The sequence below is a fragment of the Bison bison genome, unplaced genomic scaffold, assembly GCF_000754665.1.
Source record: "Bison bison bison isolate TAMUID 2011002044 unplaced genomic scaffold, Bison_UMD1.0 scf7180017864039, whole genome shotgun sequence".
In the NCBI taxonomy this organism is placed as follows: Eukaryota; Metazoa; Chordata; class Mammalia; order Artiodactyla; family Bovidae; genus Bison; species Bison bison.
In genome coordinates this window covers 3516300-3534808 of record NW_011494611.1, presented here as the reverse complement: position 1 = coordinate 3534808, position 18509 = coordinate 3516300, and the positions used below count along the sequence as shown (strand labels likewise).

The following is an 18509-nucleotide window of genomic DNA, read 5'->3' as shown; positions in this document are numbered from 1 at the left end:
CTTTATTTTGGGGGGCTCCAAAATCACTGCAGATGGTGACTGCAGCTATGAAATTAAAAGATGCTTACTCCTTGGGAGAAAAGTTATGACCAACCTAGATACCATATTGAAAAGCAGAGACATTACTTTGCCAACAAAGGTCCGTCTAGTCAAGGCTATGATATTTCCAGTGGTCATGTATGGATGTGAGAGTTGGACTGTGAAGAAAGCTGATCGCCGAAGAATTGATGCTTTTGAACTGTGGCATTGGCGAAGACTCTTGAGAGTCCCTTGGACTGCAAGGAGATCCAACCAGTCCATTCTGAAGGCGATCAGCCCTGGGATTTCTTTGGAAGGAATGATGCTAAAGCTGAAACTCCAGTACTTTGGCCACCTCATGTGAAGAGTTGACTCATTGGAAAAGACTCTGATGCTGGGAGGGATTGGGGGCAGGAGGAGAAGGGGACGACAGAGGATGAGATGGCTGGATGGCATCACTGACTCAATGGATGTGAGTCTGAGTGAACTCCGGGAGTTGGTGATGGACAGGGAGGCCTGGTGTGCTGCGATTTATGGGGTCGCAAAGAGTCAGACACGACTGAGCGACTGAACTGAACTGAAGGAAAGTACATGTTTGTTTTTAAGTTTTCAGAAAAGGAAACTGAAGCTAAGAAAGGGAGTAACTTGCCTAAGGTCACATGGCAGTGAACAGTAGAGGCAAGATGGAAAGCCAGGTATTTAGACCCTGGAGTCTTCAGTCTCAGCGGGTAGAGTGCAGAGGGCAGGGCCAGCATGGGGCGGGATTTGCAAACTTGTTGGTGTTGCTGGAGGTTAAAAGTAGGGATTGGCTGGAGATAAGATGAAGAGGATGGTGTAAACTAAACGGATGAGTCTATAGGTTTTCTTTGGAGTGTGAGTTTCTCCAAAGGGTCAGTAGTTCTCAGTCCTGGCAATGCATCAGAATCATCGGGGATGCTTGTGGGGAACCTCGGTTCCCAGGTAACACATCAGATTGATTCAGTCCAGATTTTCAAGGGCAGGGCGGAGGAATCTGCATTTACACAAGTTCTCAGGGTGAACCTCATGCAGCCAGTTTGGCGTTTGGGAATCTGGTCATGGGGTGATACTGAAGGGTGCTGAGCAGAGGAATGACAGGGGTGTATTTAGCTCTATCACTCTGGTAAGTCTTGGGAAGGTTGGGGAGGAGCTGGGAGATTCTTGTGGTGATTTGTGAGAGAGATGATTTAGGGATAGAGAGGCAGGAAACAGACTCAAATGCATTTAGCAGCCTAAACCAATAGTGCGTACTGGTGATTTGGCTGTGAGCGCAGTGGGAGAAGCCAAGGATGACTCGTGGGTGGCCAGCGATGTCTCTAGTGAAGTCAAAATGCACTGGAGGGGAAGGGAGAGCAGCTTTGGATAGGGCGGGATGGAGGTGCCTGGAGGGCAAGCAGCTGAGAGCTGTGCAGGAGAGATGCCATTGCTGACCTGGAGCGCAGGGGAGAGAGAGGTCTGTGGAGATGTGGGAGCCATGGCCGCCAAGGTGAGGGGGGAAATTTCGAGCAGCTGAGAGCGCCCAGGAAGACAGTGAGTACCCAGGACCATCAGAATCCTGTCTTAAAGGGATGGACACAGGAAGGGAAGGCCCTGAAGGAGACAGAGGAGCCGAGTGTGCCGAGTCGTTTCAGTCGTGTCCGACTCTTTGTGACCCCATGGACCATAGCCCACCAGGCTCCTCTGTCCTTGGGATTCTCCAGGCAAGAACACCGGAGTGGGTTGCCATGCCCTTCTTCACTGGCTCTTTCCAACCCAGAGATCGAACTCGCGTCTCTTATGTGTCCTGCATCAGCAGGCGAGTTCTTTACCACTAGTGCCTGGTGGGCCGCTGTCTGTAGGGTCGCACAGAGTCGGACATGACTGAAGTGACTTAACATATATGCATGCATTGGAGAAGGAAATGGCAACCCACTCCAGTATTCCTGCCTGGAGAATCTCAGGGACAGAGGAGCCTGGTGGGCTGTCGTCTAAGGGGTCGCACAGAGTCAGACACAACTGAAGCGACTTAGCAGCAGCAGCAGTGCCATCTGGGAAGCAGACAGAGGAGGAGTGGCAGACAAACAGAAGGATGGCTGCTGAGCCCAGTGGACAGAGGCGAGGAGTGGAGCGGGTACTGGAGGCAGACACCAAACTGTGGGAGTCGCCATTTTCCCTGCAAGAGCGGAGCGAGCCAGGCAGAGCCGGCTGGAGAAGTGGCAGCAGAGCACTTGTCGGTTTTTGGAAAAGAGAGTGAGGCTGGGGAAAGTGAGTCAGCACCCGGGGAGGCAGCGTGACAGAGGCAGTGTCTCCACTTGTTGCCTATTTTGGGAAAGTGAGATTCCTTATTAAACAAAACACAGTCAAGCTTGTGGTCACAGTCCCAACCCAAAGCTCAAAGAGGGACAGAGCAGGCGCAGACAGGCCTGCTTTCTGAACAGATGGCCCTGCCCGAGGTGCCAGCTCCACAGTGACCGGCTCGGCGGGTGGGAGGCATGGTTATCGATCCGTCTCTGAATGAGAAGGCCTCTGAGCTGCGGGAGACAGGCAGAGCCATTGCCGGAAACCCCTGCCCTGCTGAACACTCTCAAATCAAACTGTGTGTCTGTGAAGGACGGACATTCAACTTCACAACGTGAAGGACAATTGCAGAAGGAAGGGAGCAAACATTTATGAACCCTTCTCTGTGCCAAGCACTTTACATACATTAGCTCATTTAATCCTCACAACGACCCTGAGAGGTAGGAATTACTACTGTCTGTCTCTTCAGAGGAGAGGAAACCGAGATTTACTAAGGCCAAGGAACGTGCCCAAGGTGATATCATTGCTCTTGTTTATCAAGCACTGCATGTCCACCAAGTGTGTGGACCTTAAGCATATTTAATCATTATCTATTGTGTGGACACAGTATCCTCACAATACCATATAAGGTAGGCATTCTTAATGTTTCTCTTTTACAGGCACAGAGAGGTTAAGCAACTTGCCCAAGGTAACACAGCCAGCATGTGGTGAAAACAAGACACAAATCCAGGTAGCCTGGCATCAAGTCACATGATACAGTACACCTGACTGGCTCACACAGGTGATAAAAAGCTCCAAAGCCAAACCTTTTCTGCATCGGTGTGCTTATGCCTCAGGCCACCTCTCATAGCATTTTTAATACAGTTTTATGTCAGTCGTCCAGCTGAATATGTGGCAGTTACATTTTGAGACTGATAGGAGATGAAAGGGGGGGCATCTGTTTCATGAATTCTCGCGATCCTTCCAGGGACTGCTGTAAACATGTAGTAGAGAAACAGGACGGTCCATTGCTGGGAGGGGCAGGCTGATTTCGGCTCCTGTGGTGAGCACGGTGGGAGCTGAGGAGAACCAGGCCTCAGGGCAGTAGATTCTGGAGTAGCTCCTCCTCGCTGTGAGACCGTGGACAGGTCACTTCCCGGCTCTGGGCCCCAGTTTCCTCACCTGTAAAAGGCAGTGATTTCAAAGGTTTCTTTCGACTTGGGGTTCTGTGAGTCTTTAAGAAATTATAGACATTTTCAAACATATGCAAAGTTAGAAAATATATAATAAGCCCTCACATACTTGTAGCCCAGCTTCATCAATGATCAATATGTGGCCGATTTTACTTCATTTACGGCCTCACCCACTGTCCCTTCCTCCAGTGGATTATTTTAAAGCACATCAGCTCATCTGAGCTATAGATCTCTCTAAAAGATGACTTAAAAAACAGAACAGCCACAATGCCATTATCACATTTAAAAATTAACAGTAACTCCATAATATCACTGACTATGGAACTGAACTACTTAAAAGTTTTGTTCAGTGATGTGGAAAGAGCCAAGCTGAAGCTTCTAATGTCAGTCCTGGTGTTTTCAGAACTTGTGGTAAGAGAACAGTCTTAGAATTGTGCTGTTATGCACCAAGTTAAAAAAAAAAAAAAAAAAAACAACCTAAAACACACACAATATACATTTGCAGAACATAAGCTTTTATGCTGATAGTAATTACACAGATGGAGAGGCTGTTTGCTGTACACTTTCTTTGTACCCTCTCCTCTTTCAACTACTTTATAAACCATGCCAGTGTCAAGTACAGCACCCTAAAGTTAGGAAGCTTGTGACCAGAGATGGGGACTGAGACCAAGGAAAGAGAAGATGAATGGGAAAATGTGTGTGCAGTTTAAGTCATCAAATTCAAAATAAATTGAGATTCAATGGGATAAGTCTGTAACAGAAATAGTTTAAGGCCCCTGGGAGAGAAAAGTAAAGTGCATTCCCCTAAAATAACGCATTTTCTTTTTGTTAGTGGGTCTCCTACCGTGTGCTAAAAAATAAACTGAGCCAAGTATAGCCATCTCTCCGTATCCACTGGGGATTAGTTCCAGGACCCCCGTAGATACCAAAATCCATGGATGCTCAAGTCCCTTCTATAAAGTGGTGTAGTACAGTTGGTCCTCCATATCCACGGGTTCCTCATCCTTGCATATGGAGGACTGTCTGTACTATTGCCCATGAATGCTCCATGAAGCCTTACCTCTGAGCCTTTGCACCAGCTGTTCCCTTTGCCTGGAATGCTCTTCCTTTCCCTCTCTCTGGCTTCACTCTCTTAGGTCTTCTTAGAACGTCTCAGTTCTAAACCACTTCTTGCCGCTCTGAGCATCCAGCATTTATTGCCTGCACTGCTCATCTGTCAATCTCGCCCTGTCTAGTGACATCCCTTGTATTGCTGCCTTGAACTGCTGTTTAAATTCCTGAGTGTTTGTCTTGTTTCCTTAATGCTGGGGCTCCTTGCCCAGAGCCTGCCAACATGGGAATGATGGATTCATCCATTTGTCAAACCTTCACCAAGTTCAGGGTTCAGCTTTCAGAAGTACCTAAGTCTTGGCCCCTGAGACTCTGTGCCTAGCAAAATTTCAGGCGATCACCAGTTCCCAAGTTTATTGCCTGACTAGTAGATTGCCATGTATTCAGGTTCCACACAAAAGAAGTCTTTCTTCTTCCAAAGGTTTTTAAAAACAGGCTTCAGGAGTAGCTAATTGAAGAACACTTAGAGGTTCCTGTTTATGGACATTGATTGTGACAATTTGCTGGGCCTGAAGTATCATGAAATCATTGGAGGCGCCTTCGCAGGAAGCAAAGCTCATGGGAGGCTATCAACCATTTAGCATTCTCTGAGCACCAGGGGATGAAAACTCCACTTACTGAAGAGCAGGAAGAGACAGCCTTTATTACAGCTAAAGCATCGTGCCTGGGAGATTTAGACAGTTACGGCCGTACCCAGTGTGAAAGGAGAGTGTGCAGCAAGGCAGTGTGGGCACCTGGATACCAGCTGCGTTGCTCTTGAATGTGTTGACAAACAGAACGAAATCCATGATGAGGACTTTGGCAAAGTCTTGACAAGGCTTTTCTGGAGCGGCAGCTCAGGTCAGCGGCTGCCACTCATTCTGGTCACTGCGGCTGCCCCTCCAGTAGTGCCGACTTGGCCATGTACCAGGAGGGAGGAGGGTTTGTTTTTGGTGGTGGGTTAGGGGGTGGATATGGATGGGTGGCTTTAATGGAGTGACTGCACTGTCCTCTAGGGGGAGATGATTAATCCTCCTGGTGAGATAGGAGGGGGCTGGCAAGGGGGGGTGCTCCCTCCCCCTTGTTAGTGCAAGGGGGAGGGAGCACTCGCAGCCCAGGCTGCAGGAAAGGGGGGCAGGAAGACAGCGCGGGGAGTGAGGAGTAGCAGAATGAGAGCAGCTGGTGAGACAGGGCCCGGTGCAGAGCGTGCCTCTGCAGGGAGGGGTGCCGGGTCTCAGGATCAGCGGCTCTCATCCTGCCTCCCTGCCCCTCACTCGGCAAGGCTATCTGCGAGAACCCATTTTGCTCACTTTCGGGTGGTAGGCCGCTGCCACTCTTTCTGGAGAATCCAAACAAAGTGTATTTGTAAAGACGTTGTAGACCTCTGGTGCTCATGGGGCAGGCATGGTGGGTGCCCCGTAGGATCCCCTGGACGGCTTTCTCCAGACGCCTGTGTCCAGAACCCACCTTGAACCTTCTGGGTCTGGAGCCCGGGAGCAGGCTCTGGGGCACAAGACTCAGGCTCTTCAGGGGGTTCCATGGACTGGCTCAGGCCCCCTGCAGCCCAGTCTCCAGGGAGGCTCATCTCCAGGGAGTTAGTTCTTTACAGGCAGTTCATTCCATCCTCGGCTTTGAAATTGCACCTTCCCCAGAACTCCTTCATCCATGTGGATCCCTCAGATATTGAAGTTAACCATCAAGGTTCTGCTCCAGTCTTTTTATTTTTAAATATTTGTCTGTTTATTTGGCTGCGTCGAGTTGTAGTGGCAGCTTGTGGGATCTTCATTGCATCGTGTGGGATCTTTCACTGCAGAGCATAGATTCTCTAGTCTGCCCGGAATGGGCTCCGGAGCTCAGGCTTTAGTAATTGCAGCAGGCGGGTTCTCTAGTTGCAACGCTCTGGCTTAGTGGCTCTGTGGCAGCGGGATCTTAGTTCCCGGACCTGGATCGAATCCACCTCTCTTGCACTGCAAGGCAGATCCTTAACTGCTTGACCATCAGAGAAGTCCCTTCCGCTCCAGTCTTAATACCTATGTTGTTTCTCGATTAATAGCTGTTAATATTAAACCAGTCTCTGAAGGGAACTGACTTGGAGATGTGCTAAGAGAGAAGAAAAGAGAGGTGGGGAAAAAAAGCGACTCTAGTGTTAGGCTAGAGAAAGATGTGGTAGGATAGAATACTTTTGAATACATTTATACTGTTTTTTTTTTTTTTTTTCTGATTCTGAAAGAAGTGCTTGTTCCCTATGAAAATTTAAAAATGCTAAAAAACTCTAAGGAGGAAACAAAACCCTTTCTTATCCCACCTACCAGGTACAACTATTAATATTTTGGTGGGCATCTTTCTCATTAATCTATAGATTTGTAAACTTTTTTTTCTCATAATAGCAGGATTATATTTTGCATTTCAGTAATGTTCATCTATACTGTCATTCTTGGGCTTCCTTGGTGGTTCAGTCGGTAATGAATCTGCCTCTGATGTGGGAGACCTGGGTTTGATCCCTGGGTTGGGAAGATTCCCTGGAGGAGGGCATGGCAACCCATTCCGGTATTTTTGCCTGGAGAATCCCTAAGGACAGAGGAGCATGGCATGCTGCAGTCCATGGGGTCAGAAAGAATCGGACATGACTGAGCAGCTAAGCACAGCACATACTGTCATTATTGAAAGCTGCCAAGTATCAATCCGTCCCTGATTGTTGGACCTTGGAACTCAGCGATGAACATTTTTCAGGAACTTTGAATTACTCTTGGTCAAGTAGGATCCAACTGAACTCAAGCCTGTCGACACAGCATGACATTCCCATGAGTCCTGACCTTGGCTTATGTCTGCTTGCCCAGCTGGCAGTCAAGTCAGATTGGAATTGGGAACTTTTGTGTGTCAGGTTGGTTTGAACCTTGATTTGAAACTGTCCAAGCACTAACCAGCTCCTGTCTGGACCCAAGACAAAGCTTCTTGAGCTTTAGGTCCCATCACTTTTCTCCTGAATTCAGCATCACCAGCTGATGTGTGAGCTGAAATTCCCTGTGGGGACCAGCTCTTCAGACCCACAGCACCAGAACAACTCAAACCTCCAACGTAGCTCTGAGCTTCTCTGATGGGTTTCCCTTGGGGCTCAACTACTGTAAGTCCTGTGACCTTAGGAAGGGGATCAACTCAGCCTCCGTTTTTTCCTTTGTGAAACGGAGAGAATAGCGCCACTCCAGCCTAACTCACAGAGTTGGAAAGATCAAATGAAATGGTGCAGGTGAAAGTGCTTTGTAAACCGCAGTGCACCAGGCAAACCTGTGTTACCCTTGACAGTTGGCCTCTTGATATAGTGCGACGAGAAGGTGCTGATGCGAGCGTCTCTTGTTCTCCCAGACAAAGTGGACTTATCGGCTGCATGAGCTTCGGGGTGAAGTCCCTTCTGACTCCGGACAAGGTGGGTCCAAGGGAAACTTCTCGTAGAGTCAGGCCATCTCGGCCGGGGCTGGTGCAGGCAGAGGCGTTTGTCTGGAAGCCCTGGGGCAGGGCTTCTATCTCTGAGATGGTACCCCACTGAGACCACACTGTCACCCGCGTGACCATCGCTCCCTCATCTTAGCTCTTTGATATCACAGACCAGTTGTGTGGCGGCTCCAAGTCTTCCCAGGAGGCTCTGAGTCCAGTGTCTTCTCTAAGGACACTGGTAGGTCCTTCAGAGCTCAGAGCAGTCCCTGCCCTGGAGGATGAAGGCTGGGTGCTTCTCGTAGTCTGTTCTAGGAGCCCCTTGACGTTGTGGGCCCAGGCTTGTGTTTCTGGGCCTAGCTAGTGCTCGGGGATGGAGTGAGTGTCCTGGTGGAACTTTCCTTCAGGCAGGTGAGGACTCTGGGATCTGGAGGGCCTTGTCTCTGGATGGCCAGACCCTTACCCACCTCTACTTGGACTGCACTCCCCGCACTGGAGGCTTTTGAGCAGGGAAGGGAGTGCTCCTCTCGCACATCCCTGGAGATGTCCTGGTGACCTGCTCCATCCTGCCACCCAGCTCTGCGTCTTGGAAGTGAAGTCTGGGGTAGGTGGCTGAGGACTCTATTCTGCATATGAGTCACAGATATCTTAACTGCAGCCTTGGCTTTCCTTCTTGGGTGGAGATGTCCCTCCACCCCCACCTGGAGCCTGCTCAGGAGCCTCAGGTTGCCTGCTTTCCTCCCTTCCTGCCCTTCTGTTTTGTCAAGCTTTATTTTGCTCCTTCTGTGTACCATGCTTTCCTGGTGGCTCAGGTGGTGAAGAATTTCCTGCAGTGTGGGAGACCTGGGTTTGATCCCTGGATTGAGAAGATCCCCTGGAGAAGGATATGGCAACCTACTCCAGTATTCTTGCCTGGAGAATTCCATGAACAGAGGAGCCTGGCAGGCTACAGTCCATGGGGTCACATAGAGTTAGACATGAATGAGTGACTAACACTTTCACTTTCTGTGTACTAGGAACAGTGCTAGGCACATCACAGAGCCTTGCACAGACTAGCTGGGGAGGCGGGCCTGTGGGTTGACTTGCTCTTCAGGGACAAGAGACGGTGGGAATTCAGCAAAGGGGAGGACCCGCTCTGCCTTCAGGAAGGGCTTCCCGGAGGTGCAGGCATGGCAGCTCCCTTTGTGGAAGGGAGGCTTGCGTGTCTGTCCCTGCAGAGATTCTGCTCCTGAGGGAGGTGCTCAGCGGATCGGTGGCTGCCTACCCCGTGCCCTCTGCCTTCTCTGAGAATGTCACGCCTTCTCTCACGACAGGAGGTCAATGGCTGGTACTACCTGCTGGGGGAGGCCCTGGGCCGGACCAAGCACCTGAAGGTGGCCAGGCGGAGACTGCGGCCCCTGAGAGGTGCGTGCACACCACCTTTAGCTCTGCCCAGACACTCTGCTGGCCCGGGGCTTGCCTCCTCCCTTCCTGCATGGTAGCGTCGGTCACTGTGTTTTGTGGCATGAGTCACCTCACCCCAGGCCACCACCAAACCCTGGGTCCAGGAACGTCTCACGGGCACCTGCTAGAGCATAGCCTCACGTCCATGATGCCTTTACTTTTCTGGTTGGGCTTTCCTTGGAGAGGGTTGTGGCCTGACCCCAAGTGGCTCAGCTCCCCTGGCCTCTAGATCACGGAGGGCTGGGCTTCTGGACCTTCCTGTGTGGCCCCCTCCTCAGGGTCAGTGGTCTCAGGACCCCCTACAGGCTGCCTGGCTGACCTTGGGGGACCCACCTCTGCAGACAGGCTGGTGGGCCCTGCTGTGGGGCCTGAGGATTTTTGCCTTGTGCTCTGCCCTTCCTGCACACAGACCTGGCTCCTGATCTCTGCCTGGCCCGAGCTGGGGCACTGCCACACCCTCGAGGCCAGCAGTGACCTGGGCCACCACGCGGGCCTGGAACCCTGGCCTGGGCCTCTGGGTGGTCTGTGGGACAGGTGCTTAGATGCCAGTAGAGACTTTCTGACTCTGCTGTGTCACCTTCCAGAACCGTTGTTGAGCACGCCGGGAGGTGAGGATGCTGAGAACGGGGAGAAACTCAAGGTAGGTGGGCCCAAACCTGGGCAGGACTGACGGGCCCTCAGCACTGCTCTGGGCTCTAACTTGCTTCTGGTCAGTCCCTTGGCCCAGGAGACCCCTGAACAAGGCAGCGTTTGGTGCCTGGGACTCCGAGTCACTTGGTGCTTGGAGACCCAGGGAAGTTGTGCATTTTTAAGAGGTTATTTCTGTGCTTTCCTCGGGTTACTCACGCTTGATGCAGGAGTAGGGAGATAGCCAGGCTCCGGTCCCTGGAGATGGAAGTGTCTGGGTCGTACTGACTTCCAGCCTCTTGAAGTCGAATCCTCCTTCCCAAGGTCCCCTCAGACCCTTGCTTCCCCCAAGTGCTGTGACCCAGCTCCCCTTCAGATTCGGCAACCCCCTACCCCTCCTCTGGTGTCATGGAGTGGCTGTCACGGAGCCTGAGACCATGAGATGGGTTCTCACTTCTTTAGGGCTTCGAATCTGGAGAGGAACCTTCCCACGGGGATTCTGGGATATTTATCCAAATCCATCTCTTTGCCGGCCATGGGAGGTGATCTCTGGTTTCCCCTAACAACTCAGACAGGGAGAAACAAGCTCCCAGCGCTTGAGCAGGCCCGCTGTTGTTCCCTAACATGACCCTCAGTGCCACCTCTGAGGTGGTTGTTAACTACCAATCCCCCAGATGAATGAGATGTGTAAGGTTCAGAGATGTTAGGTCACTTTCCATGGCCACAAGCCAGCAAGTAGCAGAGGTAGCATCTGAATTACGGCTTCAGGCATGGCTGCCTCCTGCAAGTGGCCTAGTTGGGAAAACAGGACAGTGATGTTTTCCGTGAGAACATGTGACATTTAGGTGTATTATTATCTATAAGACATTTTCCGTTTCATTTACTCAAATCATTCACTCATTCATTCATTAGGGTTTTTTAAAAATATATTTATTTATTTGGCTGTGCTGGGTCTTAGTTGCAGTATGTGGGATCTTCAGTTGCGGTGTGTGGAATCTAGTTCCCTGACGGGGGATTGAACCTGGCCCCCCCCTACTTTGGGGGCGCAGAGTCTTAGCCACTGGACCACCAGGGAAGTGCCTCATTCATTAGATATTTATTGAACATCTACATGGGCCAGGTGCTGACCTATAGCTGTCTACAGTTCAGAGGTCCCTGTCCTCATGTGATGTTCAGTACAGCAGCCACTAGCCACCTATGGCTACTGAGCACTTGAAATGTGGCTAGTATGACCAAAGACCTGAATTTTAAATTTCACTTAATTTGAATTAATTTTAATTTCAACTGCAACTTGTGTCTAATCGCTAACATATAGGATAGTACAGTATTAGAGTAACTTGCCAGGCCTGTTTTCTGTGGCTTCGTGCCGAGTTTCAAAGCTTTCCTCCAGCTTCAGTGTGGGAGCTGAAAGGCCCCTCTCTGTACATGCTGAGCACAGAGGGGATGGTGACCTGGGAATGTCCCTGGGGATTCATGGGAATTGCGTGAGCATCAACACTGCAGGTTTCTAGGTGACCTGGGAGAGTCCTGCTTCAGGCCGGACTTTGCGCACAGACACATCCTTGCGAGGTTGTTTGATTTTTCTGGGTTTGTATACTCGGAGATGTCCGTAGGACTCAGCAAGCTGGGGGTGATTGTCAGAGGCTTGGTGAGGGTACAGGGAAAACCCCGAAAGGTGTGCATGGGGTGATGGAGGCTGGGAGACTGGGGTGACCTGCCCACTGTCACAGCAACCAAAACTGGGCTGGACCGAGGGACCCTCTCTGGCATCAAGAATGTGAGTGGCGGGGTCGTTTTCCTCAGGTGGGTGGAAGGGGCTCTCGGCTCCCCAGGCTCTGCTCCACAAGTCGGAGACTAAGACTGGGGCTCTGATCCCAGCCCCATCCCGCCCTGCTTGTCATCTCAAGGGCTCCAGGCCCCCACTTCACCAGTAAAGGGAGGAGGCTGGATTACCTGGTGACTGGAAATCGCTTCCTGACTTGACTTTATGGTCTGTCATCAAATGGCAACCCAGAGCAGTATTCTTGCCTGGGAAACCTATGGACAGAGGAACCTGGCGGGCTACAATCTATGGGGTGGCTGAAGAGTTGGAGACAACTGAGCGACTAATGCTTTCACATCAGCTCCTTAAAGCAGCCCATGTACATGGATGAGAAAACTGACTTTTAAGTGCCTTCTGGGCGGCAGGCAGACTCCAAATGTTTCGTATTCCCTGTCTTGACCTGGAAAGTCTGTGGGTGCAGCCCCCACCCCACCCCACCACGTCCCAAGCATCCTTAAGTCCTCAGGCTGAGTTCGTTACCTGTGTTTGCTACTGAGGACCCTGGGATTTGCAGGGGGAGGCGGCGTTGTTACAGGGTGGGCCGTGTTTTCTGCCTGGGTTCTCCTCCAGCCAGGAGTGTTTGTGAGAACACTGGAATCACAAAGTGGCCCATGGCGGAGAATGCAGCCAGAACAAAGGCGCCCTCTCCCCGCCAGGGCCGGGGGAATACTAACTAGTTGACAGGAATTTTAATATAAAACTCTCCCTCTTCCTTGTCATTCGGAGGTTTCAGGAAGCCTTCGGGCTTATCGTGCAGAGGCACACAGCACAGACAGGGCTTGGGGAGGTGAGAGGTGATTTCCTGCCATTCTTCTGCGGGGCGGGCTTCCCAGGGCGGTCATGCCAGGCTGACGGGGCGCAGTGCGGGCTCCCACTGCCGTGGGGAGAGTCGGGTTTTCATGGGGCGGCGGCCGAGGCAGGACCCGCAGTCATGAACCGCTTCAATGGGCTCTGCAAGGTGTGCTCGGAGCGCCGCTACCGCCAGGTGGGTGCTTGGCCCCTGGGCGGGAGGAGCAGTCCACGGGGTGTCTTTAGGGGTCAGGGGTGGGGGCGCACCAAGAAGGGCTTCTGTCCCCGCAGGGCCTTCCTTCCCTCCTCCTGCCCCTCACAGGTTCATTGTGATGTGGGGGGAGGACAGAGGCAGGAACTGGACCCCAGGTAGCCTGTACCTGCTGCGCCTCCCTAGGGGCAGCCGAGGCCAGCCCTGTGCCATCCTAACCACTGGTGGGGTGGTGTCTGAGCCGAGACCATCTAGTTGATTTTCTGTCATTTTTACTTCGGAGGAGTGTGCGTTGCAAAGAGCATCTCCAGCCCAAGATTGGAAGTGGCTAGGTGGCTGAGCAACTGGATTTGTGTTTTTTGGGGTTTTTTTTTTTGCTAACTTTTCCTACTTCTGATGGGACGGCAGCTCCTGTCTTGTGTCATGTATGTTCGATTGTGTTTTAGCATGTGTTGGTGTGCACTTGTGTGTGAGATAGGCTGTGTCTATGTGTCTGTATGCACACATGTTTCTCCTCCCCGGGAGCTGTGATGCTTTGAGGTGGGTTGAGAGCTCAGCTTCACTGAGGGTTTGCCTCTGAGGCTCCACTGTTAGGATGTGGGGCAGCATGGGAAGGATGATCCCTCAGCCCACAGGACTCTTCTGAAACGTGAGGGACATTTTTTTCTTATAAAAAAGGCATGATGTAGGCAGGGTGAAGGCAAGGGATGTCCAGATTTTGGGAATATCCAAGCTGATGGGACTGTGGGATGACTCTTTAGTATACAATGTCCCTCTGTGTTTTAATGAACAGACTGGAATCTAGGTCATGAACTCTTTCAAACAGGCAGGCTTAGGTCTGGGGAGATGCTGAGAGGGGGCCTCCTGCACCTCATGCGGGACATGTGTGTTCTCCCTGCAGTCCCCAGCTCTCAGGGCCCTCTCACCCTCCAGAGCCTGCGGAGCAGCCCTGGTGACACTGGCAACTGGGTGGTAGGGTGGTAAGGCAGAGGGGGCACTGGCTGGGAGGTTGAGAAGTCCTCGGTCATGTGGGACCACAGGTCTGAGGACCGGGGCTAGCTGGCAGTTGGAGTAGGGTCAGGCATGAGTGCCCCCAAGTCTGTGCCCAGGGCTCCAAGACTGAAGTTCCAAACGGATCCTCTGCCAGAATGTGGTGCAGGGCTGAGGGCACTAGCTTTGTGCCAGACCCAGGCTCTCATCCAGTTCTGCTCTTTTTGAGCTCTGGCTCTCGTGCACGGTATCTACCTCCCTGAGCCTCAGTCTTCCCGTCAATGGAATAGGATGATGATGTGATGGTGCCTGTGAGAGTAAATGGAATGTGTGTGAAGTGCCCGGTGCAGAGTGTTCAATAAATGTGGCATTTGGGGGTTGGGGTTGAAATCTATGACCCTCCATGATAGAAGGTCTGAAACAAGGCATGAAGGTAGAATGGAGGTGCTGGCATGGGAGAGATCCGGGAGCAGTAGCAATTCCTGCTCTGGACAGGAAACAGCAAAACCCACCCTGGAAGGATGGCCTCTGCTAGGAGTCGCTGAGATCCTAGAGCTAGGGCAGGGCTGCTCCCCTTGCCTCCTGACCCTGAGAGCTTCATTTGCTTTAGACCTTGGTTTTCTTCTCTGTAAAATGGCCACACTAAAACCAGCCCCGCATCAGGGCTGCAGTGATGATCATGTTCTCTGGAGACTGTCAGCGAGGTTGGTGGTCACGATGGACAGAGCATGATCCTGCTTCCTTCTCGTAATCCCACCCCTCGCACCAAGCACACACCCTCTCTTCTTCCCCTCTTCCCAGCTGGCCTGAACTGTTATCTGGACTGGCTCTGCTCAGGCTGGTGCCGAGAAAGGCAGAGAGGTCTCCTGTCCATAGTCCTGCCTGGATGTGGGGAACAGGCTGCTTTGTTGGCTCACCCTCCTGTTCTCCAGATTCAGCCCTGGAGGCCTGAACCCAGACTCTCAGCACTAGGCACTGGGGCCTGTTTTTCAAAGCCGTGCCCCCGGCAGGAGGGGCATGGCCCTCACTGGGGTGATGGGGAAAGTGTTGGCATCCCAGCTTGGGCCTGGGTTGAGGGTCGCCCTAAGGCCCCTAAAGTCCCCGCCGATCACCTGGAGTGGACTGGTCTCCTGTCATCGTCCCTTGGCTTCAGCCTGGGCTTTCCACACTCACTCCAGAGTTTGTTTTTCTTTCTTTCTTTCCATTTTTTTCTCTTCCTGCCTTAGCTGTGTGTTTTCCCAGAATTCTTATGGGAACGGGGTATTTTCCTGCCCCCCCCCCCTTCCCCTTGTCTGTCAGATTTCCTGTTTTACAAACTCGCTTTGAATCCAGGCCCAGGGCTGGTGGGAAGCAGAGCCTCAGGGGCCTCCTGACAGCATCCAAGTGCCTTGGCCACCCCACGCTCCCTGGCCCTCCCCTTTCCCATGCCTGGCCTTCAGGTCAACTGGCAGGTGAATGCCAGGCGCCCAACCTGGAAGAGGCAGCCCTTAAAGGAAGGAGATAGAAGTCTTCTCACAAGGCCGTGACCCTTGAGCTCCTCCAGGGTTGCTGAGCTGGCTTCCTCCTCAGCCTGCCTGGGGTGAGGGTGGGGGTGCCCTTTCCCTGTGCCGCACCAGGGCCCACCCCATGTCCAGGGAGCCAGACCCCTTTTCTGACTTCAACTGCCTTAGTCTGTGGCTCTCATAGCCCTGCTCTGAGCAGCCAGGAATGGCTCTTGGAATAAGCAGGGGCTAGGCCTTCTGCACGCCCCCCAAAGCCTAACTGGGGTGTGCAGAGAGGGCCCGCAGCAAGGCCACACTAAACTAAACCAGCGGACCGCTGCTGGTGGGACACTGCCGTGCCATCCGCACGAACAGAGCGCTGGCTGGCTCCTGCCGTGCACCAAGTCTGTCTTCTAAAGTCAAAGCACAGAGGAGTCTTCCTAGGACCCTCCTCACCTTTTGCTCTAAGGGTCATCATGTCCCACTTTGCTTTGGAGAGGTCTGCATAAGACCAGGAAGTGCCTGTTGCTTTGACAGGAGCATGCAGATGGCAGGGCCCTCTCAGGGAACTCCTGAAAGGAGGGGTTGTGGACCTGCCATGCACACAGGCCGCAGCATGCACAGGGAGGTCACCGGCTAGTTCAGGTTCAGCCGGGACTGTGCCCTCACTTGCCCCCTCACCTGGGACCTCTCACTGGATACCTGGAAGCCCTGACGGTAGATGGCCCTGAGACCCTCCCAGGATGTGTCCCCCGCCCCTTGGCCTGAGAGTGAGTGTGTGCATCCCTGTCTTCCCTCCCCTGTGTTCTGGGAGGGTAACTGGCAGCTCAGCTTCATCTCTCGGTCTTCAGCACAGGGCCAGCCCTGGGGCAATGCTCCATGAGCCGCTGGGGGAGGGAGGAAAGGACCGAGCAAGCAGTGGGGCTCAGGCGAGGTGGAGCCAGGTGGTGGAGCCAGGCAGTGCGGCAGGCCCTCAGGTAAAGGGCTAGGTCACGTGTCTGCCAGGGCTGAAGATGGTGACATGCACCTTCTGGGGCTCTGTCGGTCCCGGGCCTGGCTCACCTCCTGAGCTCCCAGCCTTCCTACTTGGCCCGCAACCCAGTGCTCAAGACGCCTGGGCCGAGATAGGGGAGGCGAGGGGCCGGCCAGCCTCCTTCTTGGCTCCAAAAACCTTGGAGAGGAAGGTGGCTCTGGGGTGGGGCCCGTGGGCTTCCCGACCTTGGAGCAGAGGCGCAGCCTCCCGGCTTCTGGGATTAACTGGGCAGGGCTGTGTCCTAGATCACCATCCCGCGGGGGAAGGACGGCTTTGGCTTCACCATCTGCTGTGACTCTCCGGTCCGAGTCCAGGCCGTGGATTCTGGTGAGTGAGCATCTTGGGTGATGGCGGCCCCGGGCTTAGCAAACAAGATGTTGGAACTGAAAGGGGAGCCCCAGCCTGGATTGAAGAGTCCTGGCCTTTCAAAATGAAAAGAATAATATTTTTAAATGACCACAGATGAAAGTGAGGTCTATGAAAATACACCTACTCTTTTTTTGTTTTGTTTTGTTTTTAATCAAAGTGAAGATAGGCTTTTATATTTTGTTTCCCAGTCATTTCAAACAGGAACTAAACCTATATTTTCAGCAATGGCTGCATGGGAAAATGAGAATCATTTATGAACTTGATTTGGAATCAGTATTTTATCCTAGTCCAGCCTGATGAGCCCTTTAAAATAGTCATTCCCTCTCTACTTTTCACAAAGAAAAGACTTCTCCTAATCACAGAGTGAGCGTCCTAAGAGGAGAAGCTGGGATGTGGCGATCTGGGGGCCCCCCTTGCTTTGAGCCTGGCAGCAAGGAAGGGTTCTTGAAGGATGGGAGCTCCTGGGGAGGGAGGGGGCCTGGTGGGGAGGTTGGCAGCAGAGAGGTCAGCCAGTACAGGGTCTGCGGGCAGGGAGGAAATGAAGGCAAAGGGGCGCCTCCTTCAAGATCCTTCCTGAGCACCTCCAAGGTCAGGCCCTCATTCACAGATGAAGAAACAGAGGGGAGCAATCCTTGTCCAAGGTCACTGTGGAGGCAAAGGACCCCAGGCCCTCTGAGGGGTCGTGGGCTCCAGGAGTTTTCTTTGTCCCTACAGGGGGCCCGGCGGAGCGGGCAGGGCTGCAGCAGCTGGACACGGTGCTGCGGCTGAACGAGAGGCCTGTGGAGCACTGGAAATGCGTGGAGCTGGCTCACGAGATCCGGTGACCAGGGCGGCGGGCGGCCTGGGGCTTGGGGCTGCCTCGCACCTCCCCTCTCCTCCCCAGCCCTGGGCACACGCCTGGCCTGTCCCTCCTTCACAGCTGTGAGCCATTTGCTTTGCTCCTCAGGAAATCAGTTACTTGGCCTGAAACTGGAAGGTTCAGGCTCCAAGCGAATTTGAATCCCAGAGCAAAGAGTGGGGGAAGAAGCTCTCAGACACACCCTGTGGTTCATGGTGTGGCTCCAGGGGGTCGCTTTCTCCTTGAGCTCATTAGTTCTGCTACCTCAGAGCTAAGCCTTCTGTTTTCTAGGCTGGGTAGATGTTGCAGAGATTTTTCAGTTGTATAATTAAACAGTTAGTCTTTAAAATGTATCCTGGTACATGGTGGGTCGGTCGTGTCTGACTCTGTGCGACCCCATGGACTGCAGCCCGCCAGTCCATGGGATTCTCCATGCAAGAATACTAGAATGTGTTGCCATTTCCTTCTCCAGGGGATCTTCCCCACCCAGGGATGGAACTCAGGTCTCCCGCATTGCAGGCAGAGTCTTTACCATCTGAGCCACCAGGGAAGACTTAAAATGTATGGGACCCCTCAATTTTGACCCTCTGAGTTACAGTCCCATTTTAGGTTTGCTTCTAAAATGACTGGGTGAGGGGTTTACACAGGCGGCTTGCTTGCTTGTACTCTGTGTTCAGGAGGAATATCACTAGTTGAATCTGGTCTTCTTTCTTTATTACCAATGCCCTTCCCAGCCCCTGCCAGTCAACTTGAATTGACCTCAGGGACCCCTTTGCTGTCTCTGCTTTAGCTGGCCTCTGCATCCTTTCCTGTTCTAGCACTGGGGGCTGCCCCTGCCCCCTTCCCCTCTCTTTCTTTCTGCCCCCACAGGCCCCTACCCTGCCTGACTTAGGTCTCCCCCAGACT

General features: G+C 52.7%; 1 protein-coding gene across 4 annotated transcripts in view; it reads left to right on the top strand.

The window, feature by feature from the left end:
- The window catches only part of RGS3 (regulator of G-protein signaling 3), a 138588-nt gene that overhangs the window by 27298 nt on the left and 92781 nt on the right, over positions 1–18509 (top strand). For 2 of the 4 annotated variants that reach the window (XM_010835147.1, XM_010835148.1), the window contains exons 6-10: positions 7875–7995; positions 9314–9404; positions 10028–10083; positions 16642–16723; positions 17480–17585. In XM_010835147.1, coding sequence (XP_010833449.1) covers positions 7875–7995; positions 9314–9404; positions 10028–10083; positions 16642–16723; positions 17480–17585 — 456 coding nt within the window. Of the gene's footprint in view, positions 1–7874; positions 7996–9313; positions 9405–10027; positions 10084–12032; positions 12878–16641; positions 16724–17479; positions 17586–18509 lie in introns of those variants that run through there. The other 2 variants (XR_824848.1, XM_010835149.1) reach the window with 2 other exon arrangements.